Source organism: Telopea speciosissima, chromosome 9 (assembly GCF_018873765.1).
Source record: "Telopea speciosissima isolate NSW1024214 ecotype Mountain lineage chromosome 9, Tspe_v1, whole genome shotgun sequence".
NCBI classification, from domain to species: domain Eukaryota; kingdom Viridiplantae; phylum Streptophyta; class Magnoliopsida; order Proteales; family Proteaceae; genus Telopea; species Telopea speciosissima.
Window position 1 is genome coordinate 42,937,879 of NC_057924.1, and position 10,015 is coordinate 42,947,893.

Consider the following 10,015-nt stretch of genomic DNA (forward strand, 5'->3'; position numbering starts at 1 on the left):
CTTCCCATAAATCGAAGTTCATCATGCATTCTCAAATTCTCAATCTGCCATAATCATCAATCTTTAGGAGGTGCTTTTGAGTGAGTTCTTTTATGGCTAATCTTGGATTCAACTCACAAGCTTCCCATAATGGAATTGCTTCTTCTGCTTTCCATCCAATGAAATAGCATGCAATATCAAGAAATATGATTTTTGTTTGGTCACTTAGTTTTTCGTAACTTATCATCAACCTTGCAAAGACCTCATCATCATAGCTTCTTATCAACATTCCAAAGACCTTGTTATCAATGATATCTTTCAATCCTCTTAATGTATGTTTCCATTCATCTTTGTTTTAGTCACATAGAAAAGAACCCAACACCTCTAGGGTTAGGGGTAATCTACCAACAGGTTGCACGACTTCACACGAAAGCTCCTTAAAATCTTCAGGAGGTTTGCTCATTGAAAGGCATGCAAACTAAAGAGTTGAAGATAATTCTCAGTAATTAGTTCTTTAGGCTTATATATTTTGATATCTTTAACAGCTTTATGTACATTCAAACAATGGTCATCTCTAGTTGTTATGATGACCCTGCATCCTTGACCAAACCAATTTATTCCACCAGCTAATGCATCAAGTTGTTTATAATTGTCCACGTCATCGAGAATAAGAAGAATTTTTTCTCTATGAAGTCTCTTTTCTAACAATTTTGATCCTTGAGAAGAATTGCTTATGTCTTCGTCCATGTCCAAGATATCTTTAAGAAGTCGCTTCTGCAAAGAAACAAAACCCTTATTTCCTTGTGAAGCTTCTTCTCTCACATCTATAAGAAAGCTACTTACATTAAAGCTTCTAAAGATGCAATTATAGACAGCCTTTGCAATAGTTGTCTTTCCAAGGCCGCCCATGCCACATATTGCCACAAATCTTACATCATCGAAACCAGTATTTAACAAAGGAAGTAGTTTATCAATGTGGGAATCTATTCCAACAGGGTGTTTACATTCATCCAATGGGGTGCGTTTTAGTTCTCTCAAAGCCCTTTGAACAATTAACTCGACTAAATTTGACTGATCCCTGCAATTTCTCATGTTAAAGAGTAAATCACAATAATAAGTAACGATGTATAAATATCTAATACAAAAAAATAAGAGAGATTCCTCAACTTTTAGATGGAATAGAAAAAAAGTATTATAAATGGTAAGCACTAATAATGAGAATCAAGAGTATTTTTTATTGTTCAGATTTGTCTCACAACTAAGCCATAAATATCATCAAATAATGCATGCCAAATCATAACAAGTAACAAAATTGATACCTTATTGATCCACATGTAGAAAGGAAACAACGTCAACCTTTGATGGACCAAACAACACTGGTTTAAAGAACAAAGATACGAGGTCAACAATAGGTTATATTGTCATATAATATGTATCACATTATAAGTTGTTTAAAATTTGTTTGTTTTGAAAACCTAAATGCAATGTTTATTTATTGGGATAAAGTTCTCTGCACTGGGGCGCAGGGTACGCCCAGACAAATTAGGGGTGGGCGAAATGACCACCCCCCTAATGACCCAAACCCCGCCCTTGACCCGCCCCATGTGTCTGAACGTAGCCTGCGCCTAGTGCAGCTCCCGAACAAAGAACGTGCGCCCTTATTTATTTTTTTAAAACCTTACAGCTAATTTGATAAAAGTCAGAGAACAAGCTACTTGAGGAGAGGATAATTTAATGGTAATTAACTTCCTTTTTGTAGGTAATAATTCATTCCAGTCAATTATGCATTATCATGAAGCGTGGCTCCCCGTTGCACGTATGTTCATCAACAGACATATGTCCTTTTTGTTACCAAGAATATTCCTTGTTTGCCCTAAAAGATGGTGGTACATGTGCCCACTGCTAAGCATACATCCAGCGGAAACTCGCTCATTGTCATGGTCAGTCTAGTACTGTAGTGATTTAATATTAAAATACAGAGGACAATTTCTCTTCAATGTGAAAATTTTGTTTAATCATAATTACTTGCAATGCCTACAAACTTATGCTCTTGTTTTTTAAAACTTTGGTTTTACTACTAGTTTTTTTTATGTATAATATTTTATTGTTCCCAATCAAGTTCAGTCATTTTGGTGAATTTATGAAAAAAAAAAAAATAAGACTTCCTCTTTTGTAAGAGGGATCTTAAATAGTATCGACTTTTGAGGATGAAAAGTGAAAACAATCGGATGATTAGATATGCTGAAAATACACAAGACAATAGCGGTAACATAATAATTATAAATGAGATAGCATCATTCTACCTCCCAGACAAGTCTTTCTTGGGCTGGGATTTACAGAGCCCGGGCCTAACCCAAGGTGTTAAGTCCAGTCAAAGCTCAGCACAGCCCAACCTCAAGCTCACACATGTAGGACTCAGCCAAACCTAGTTGGCCACGAACTTAGAGCGGGAGAACCTGAGTTGTCTAAAGATATACAACTTTCACATCTTAATATGTATCCGGAATCCGGATACAGATACAGTTGTTAGTCAACAGCTGGTATCAGTTTTTTCTTTTCTTTTTTTCGGTTAAGCTAATGCATCTAACCGATCCTAAAGAGGAGGAAGAAGAAGATAAACCCTCAAGTTGAAAATATGGTACATATGAAGAGTGGAAACAACTAGCTTAGGAATAATAAGTTTGTAAGGAGAGTAAGACTTACTCAATAGTTGCGTCTCCCTTGAGAGTCCATCCCTTGAGTTTCCCCACCTCTTTCAAAGCATTCTTCCAACGTTCTACATCATCAGACTTATACTTCCTCTGGTGTTCCTGAAATGGAAACTCAAAACTTCCGGTCTGATGTCGAACATCCTATGGTTCAACATTAATGAATACAGGTAGAATGGTTTGACCGTTAGATTTACGGCACTCCCAAATCTCAGCAAGTTCCAAGAGACAATATTTGCTCTCTGCATATTTTTCAGAGATGACAGGAATCGAGATTTCAGACCTTTGGATAGCTCTTATAAGAGATGAGCAAATCTCTTCTCCTTCCAAGAGTTCTTCTTTATCTCTGTATGCTTCGATTCCAGCTTTTATTATTAGAGCATTGTAGAGAAGACTTACAAAGTTTGTGCGAGTAGCTGGACCTCTGAAATTGATAAACACCTCATAAGAAGAAGACGAAGAAGGACTACGGGAGGACGCAGATGAAGAACTACTGCTACTACTAGGCCCTGATGATGATGAAGCCATGAACTTGCAGATATGGTTGTTGGAGCTCTCTTGCTTTTTCTTGTTTACTGTTAGGAGGAAACTAACCTAAATCTCTACCCAAATCATATTCAATGTGGTCTTTAAAATAATAAAGTCACAAGGGATAATTAGTGACATACAGCTCACACATCTTCTTTTAATAACCCACGGCCGCCCACACTCAGACTTGTAGCTCAAGTCGTTGTTGGTTGAGTCATGAGTGCTGTACAAATACAAAACAGTCTTTGATAACTAAACGAAAGTCATTGTTTTTTGTCTTTTATGGAAAAAGAGAGTCGTTCTCTGAATCTCTGATGACGATCGACGTTCCACATTACTTGTTTGTTTGGTGGTAAAAGATAATTGCTACGTCTAAAATAAGCCAACCCACTTAGAAGGAGACACGTGAACAGTAGTAGTACAATGTATTTGTTTTTTGGTGTAAAACAGTAGTACATTGTACACTGACTGGATTATCTGAATACCAAAGGGAAAATTTGTCGTGTATCACCATAATGGACATATAATTTCAGACACATCTGATATGTATTTGCGTTTGGTATGCATTCTTGCATTCTAGGGCGATTTCGTATTTTTGAATGATAAAAATATTTTTAATTCAAGAATGCGAAATCGACTTGAAATACATTTTAAGATGAAAAAAAACTCCTCCGTAGTGCCTTAATTTGGCGGTGCACTGAGCTTGACAAGTGAAAGATGGAGCATCCAACAGTGTCGAGCTCGAGAAGAAAGAAAAGAAAAAAAAATTGTCTTGCATTGAGCTCACACCATTGGATGAAGCTTTTTCCATGTGTCAAGTTCTCAAGACTGCACTGTAGTGCACCGCTAGATACCCGCACTGTAGAGGATTTTAATCATACCACACACAACACTAGGACATGGACCATAAAGAGAGTCCATGCCAATATAAGGACAAATCCAGACCATATTTTTTTATCCAACAATATTCTATTGTATGCCAACAACTAAATTATTATTATTATTTTTTTGGTAGAAACAACTAATTAAATTATTTAAGGACCATATTTTGGCATTTCTCCCAACTACTATTATTAATCTGACCCTATGTTCCCGTCTAACTTTTACCAAAGGGCGGAAGCTTCTAGGATATGGTTTTGTTTTGGGGGAAATTCCGTAGATCCACTAAATAAGAAATTAAATACTAGGTAAGTAGGTTTAAAATTTGTTTTACGTAGGTTTAATATTTGTTTTACATCCACTATTTTCAATTTTAAAAATATTTACTTACTCTCTACAGATATTTTTTTTTGGTGAATAAATAATTTAATTCATTATCAAAGGAAAAGAAAGAGGGAGGGGGGGGGAGAGAGGGGGTACAAGGGCACATGACCACAAACAAATTACAAGGCCCACCTAGGAGGAGGCTAAGGCGGTACAATCAAAAGCCCAATGGGCAAAACCCAGGAAAGAAAGCCCAAGAAACACAAAAGTCCACAAGAAAATACAAAAGCCCACAAAAACTTAGAAGTCCAACAGAAAGAGAAGGGCAGCCAAGTCATTTCCAGGTAGGAACCACAAACCCTAAACTAACTATCTCATCTCATCTTAGACCAGCTGCCGAGATGAAAACAGAGCATCACCGGAGCCAAACAAACAGCCGTTGCAGAGGGGCGCTGGTTTTGCGGAGGACCACGGCCAAACTTGAAGCAGGCCAAGCGTAGGTGACAGCCACGTGGAGAGGCACCGGCCTTGCAACTCTCACATTTCCCAATTCTTCAGCTGCTACTCCCAGGTAACGAAACTTCTCGGGGCATTTTTCGGTTTTTTTTTGGTTTTCGCCTTTTTTATGTTGATTCACTCACATTCAATCAATCACCTTATATCATTTTTCTTCACGAATGAAAATTTTATGGGTTTTGCTCTGTGGAGAACAGATAGAGACCCATCGACTTAGGTTTGTCAGCAATTACGGGTTTCCTTTGTGATTTGTGAGTGTGTCTTTGGATGCGTAGAGGATTCAATTAGTTGGGTGTACACTTGAAATTTTTACCAATTCATGAGATTTTCTTACTTTGTAAGACTTGGTGCAGAAAGGCATCTATATTTAACATTAATTCAATACTATTATTGGAAAGCCTGAGCATTTGTATCTTGAGCTACTCTCTGAACAAGTATTTCTTGAATCTCGATGAGTGGTTTCGGAATAATTGGGTTTCGATCACAACCATGTTCTATTGCTACAGCGCAACTCCATGTACAAATCTTTGAATTACTCGTGGATGCATCTATCTTTATCATTGATTCAATTGTTTGTTAAAATTTCCCTAAGATGGAAATTGCAAAAGGAAGCATTGACAACTTTGCTTTTAATTTTGTTTTCTATTCTTTGGTGGCTACTATGATTATCTTAAGTGAGACATGCTTATGGAGACATGAGTGTGAGATCGTAGATGGGTGAGAGAGGTTCTTGAGCATGTGATATTTTAGGTGAACCAATGGATGAACCAACAATTGTAGGTGAAAGTAGTATAAAATTGCAACAGATGAAGGAAGAGTTGCAAAAGATGACGAAAGAGATCCGCAGTTTGAAGAATAGAATGAATATGATTGAGTTATATTATAATATTTTTGCTTCTTTTGATTTTCGTATATTCGAGTCGAGGAGTTTGACAAAAGCTTATTAAGTTAGTTATAGGGGAAGTACTGATAATTTTCCCATTGCTTTTTTTAGTGACACGTAGATTTGCTTCTTGTGATTTTTCTTGTGTCTCATATTTTTCTATTCCAAAACACTAACATTGTTTATGGAGGTAGGTGAGTCCTTAGCTTAAAAAGAAAGAGCACCTAGGTTTGATGATTCGAATCCATTAGGACTTTTACAAACCAAAACATATATAAGCTCCATTGTCTTGCTGAAGTATGACAATATGGATGGGTACATAGCCAATCTTTTCACCTAGTCTTCTGAAGTATGACAATGTGGATGACCTATGGCAACCCATGTTTTCAAGAAAGGAAATTCATATTGAACAGATTTTTGACAAATTCTGGAACGTCCCAAATTGAAATATAGCAATGTAAATTGTTTCCAAATGAATGATGCTTGTTGGGTAATTTGTGCATAAAATACAATCAGATTTATTTAGTTTTTTTTTTATGGGGGGGGTGGGGGAGGGGGGGGAGAGTTCAGATCTGCCACCCACACGGGAATGGGTGGGGACAGATCTGAACCCTCCATGGGTGTATGGGGGCTGCCTTTAGGGTGTAGGACCCACGCCCCATGGAGGGGTCAGATTTGTCCCCACCCATCCCCATGTGGGTAGCTGATCTGTATTCGGAGGCGGAGGCGGAGGCGGAGGCGGAGGGGGAGGGGGGGGGAGAAGAAAAAGGGGGCTACCATGCACAAATTAAGGGTCATCATATAAGAAAAGTTGCATGTGAGCATGTGTTAGGTTGATTATTAGAATGGGCGTCTATTTTCATACTATGACTTAAGAGGCCTAATTGCATATCAAAGAATTATAGAACTTCAGACTATCTAAAAAAATATTTGAGAAAGCAGGGATGACAACAATGTGAAGTAGTTCAAAAGTGGTATTGATTATTTACAACCCTGAGACATGTGTTGTATAGGGGTTTTTTTTTTATTTTTTTATTTTTTTAGTTTTTTAGTTTTTAAAGAAGGGTAAATATCATCCTCTCCCCTCAAAGTATCCATAATATCAAACCCGCCCCCTAAGTTTTGAATAATGATAATACCCTCCCCAACTTTTGAAAGATATTATTAACCATACCCTAATTGTAGGATATTTATTTTTTTATATGTTTCAGGTCACTGGAGGAAGGACGACTCCACCTTGGCAACCTCTATAAGGCTAACTCAAGGGCTATTCGTCGACCATAAGGGGGAAGAAACATCAAAAGTGGGCAAACTGCGGCCGCACCAAGCTTGCAGCCTGGGCCGCATGCTGCCTGGAAGTGTGGACATCATGTGGCTTGGTCTGTCAATGTCTTGCGTGCGCTGCTGCTTCCTGTCGTCTTAACAAAATACTGTTTTTCAGTTCACTAGCAGTTCCCTAGTGAACTGTTCACGGTAGCTGCAGCCTTGGCTGCCCAAAACAGTTTTTTTTTTTTTTGAATTCACATACATGTTCCTTAATTAGAAGTTCTGTTACTTTTCCAAACACTGGTGTTTTTTTTCTTCCGCCAGATCTAATTCTAGGAATTTATCTCTCAAATAATGGTTTGGTGCTGGAATCTCTAAGGCCTAGAATCCATAGGGTTTGGAATGCAGGGCCGGGCTTGCACTAATCCCTAACCCAACCCTAGGAGCCTTTACCTAAACCCAAGCCCAGCCCGGCCCTGCCAGGGCCAAGCGTACCCTCAACCCAGCCCCGACCCTGGTAGGGTTTTCTCAAGCCCGGTCCAACCCTGTTGATCCTGAATATCTTTTTCCATTAGCCTGTGGAAATAATAAAGCCCACTCAGTCTACCTACTTAACAAAGCCTAAGTTATAAAAAAATATAATTTTTCAGAAACAAACTGTTACTAGACTTGAAACTTCAACCAATTCGTCATGACAGAAGAATTTTAACCGTTGTACCAAGGGTCTCTGTTTGTATATTTTTTAAATATATAGTATATAATACAAGATCGGGTTGACCCTGCCAGGATCGAGGCCTCAACCCAGACCCAACCTGGCCCTGCCAAGGCCAATAAAAACTAAACCCAGCCCGCCCTTGTTTGGACTCCGGGCAGGTAAGGGTGGGTTCGGGATGGCCGGGTTTTCTTGACACCCGTAGAAATGATACAAAGAACAAATAGAGGAAAAACAATTCCAATTCCGTAAGTGCACCCTGACCAACAAAACCATAAGTTCTACAAGCAAGAAATAGAAATAAAGAAATGAGATTGATCGATCATCCAATTGTTTTGAGTTGAAAATCCTTCAACTATTGAATTGTCACAAGGACCGACCATGTACAAAGGCAACAATGGGTAAGATAACATCAATATTGTAGTGTAATGTGAAATGGAAATGAGCTGAATACTAGAGACCCGGTGACGTGCTGATTGAATTTCCTGATCGAGAAGAACAAATGGTGTAGGTCGTGTTTGGTTGTAAGGGAAATGGGAAAGGGAAGGGAAATTTTTTTTCCTTTTTAAGATGTTTGGTTGCAAAGGAAGTAAAGTGAAATTAATTTTACTAAGTTGTTTGGTTGTTTCTAAAATTGATGTAGAATCAATGTAAAATTTTTTAAAATTTGTAATCCAACCCATTGTACTAACTTTCACTTATCAAGGCTCTTTCTTAATAATTTATGAAAAAAAGAATGCTAACCGATGTTGTAATGTGGTGTACATGCGCTCAGGCACAGTCGCGCGAAATGACTAGCACACCCCCTGGAAAGGCGAAAAGGACCAAGGAGTGTACCAGTCATTTGAAACTTTTGTTATATATAATTGAACTTTGATGAATTTGAAATAATGTTTGAAAACACATCATAGCTAACTTGTTGAGACCCACACACACTTACACACAAATGTGCATAGAGAGCGCGTCTGAATTCTAACAATTTGGATGGTTGGGAGAGGGTATCGCACATCAATGGGGGGATATTAATAGGTGGGTAGACATTTTATAGTCATTAATGACCGTTGAAGCAAAATCAAGTTGTAAATTCAAGCCTAATGATTCAAAATGCAAACATTCAACATACCTCTTCTGCATTTCTCCAACCTTGTATGAAATACAAAAATAAATCGATTTCCAATGCCAAGCTGGATAAGGAAACTTCTATCTACAACCGGTTGGATTTTTCTGGGCTTTAAAATAGTGTTTGGTAAACTTGTTCTAGAAACGTTTAAAGAATAGAAAAACAACACAAATTCGTTTGGTAAAATCTGTTCTGAAACACTTTTTATCAAATTAATGAATTATTACAGAAATGCCATTACTTGAGTAAACTTACTTAAAATTAAAATGAAAACATCCACCATAATCATGCATGACTATCCAAAAAAGATTTTGGTGGATTCGAACCACCATCTCCTTAGAACATGCTTGAGACATGCTCATGTTCCAAGTGCTCTACCAATTTGAGCTAAAGACCCAACAAATAGAGTTTGAAGTTTACAAGTAACCCAATTCTTATTATTCATTGCATTCAATTTACTTCTACAACTACATCATAAGTAAAGTTTGAAGTTTATAAGTAACCCAATTCTTGTTATTCATTGTTATTTATTTATTTATTTATTTTTCTTCTAGCCCTTGGGCTATTGTTTGTTATTCATTGTTATTCATTGCATTCAATTTACTTCTACAACTACAACCCCCACTCTCTTGCTTCCCCTTCGCACACTCACACTCACCCACCCCTTGTTGCACCTACACACACTCATACTCACCCCCACCCTTTGCTGCCCCTACACACATTCACACTCACCCCCACCCCTTGCTGCCTCTACACACACTCGCCCACTCACAGTCACCCACCCCTTGCTGAATCAAACATTTCACATACTCTGCAAATTAGAGAGCTACGCCACTTTTTCATGCTCACTTCCTTCTTCCCTTTCTCTTTCCATTTCCAACCTCTACTACAACTTTATATATACCTAAACATGGTCGAGGATCTATCAAAGTTAAGAAAAAGAAGCAAAAGCCCATTCCACTCATCAGAGCTCTAGTTAATAGTAAAGAAATGGGTAGTGAGAATAACTCATCTTCAGGTTCTGGGAAGAACAAACTGAAAGGAGTAGTAACAGATATGGCATTCACAGGGGTAGGAAACCTTATCAAGCTTTTCCCAAC

At 38.0% G+C, this 10,015-nt stretch overlaps 1 protein-coding gene across 1 annotated transcript; it reads right to left on the minus strand.

Annotated features, from left to right (window-relative positions):
* Positions 1–438: 438 nt before the first annotated feature.
* Positions 439–3,215, minus strand: LOC122638929 (TMV resistance protein N-like). Its single transcript, XM_043831779.1, has 3 exons — positions 3,087–3,215; positions 2,683–2,831; positions 439–1,057 (listed from the first exon to the last, which is right to left on the minus strand). The coding sequence occupies exons 1-3, from the start codon at positions 3,213–3,215 to the stop codon at positions 439–441; spliced, it is 897 nt and encodes a 298-aa protein (XP_043687714.1).
* Positions 3,216–10,015: the final 6,800 nt, after the last annotated feature.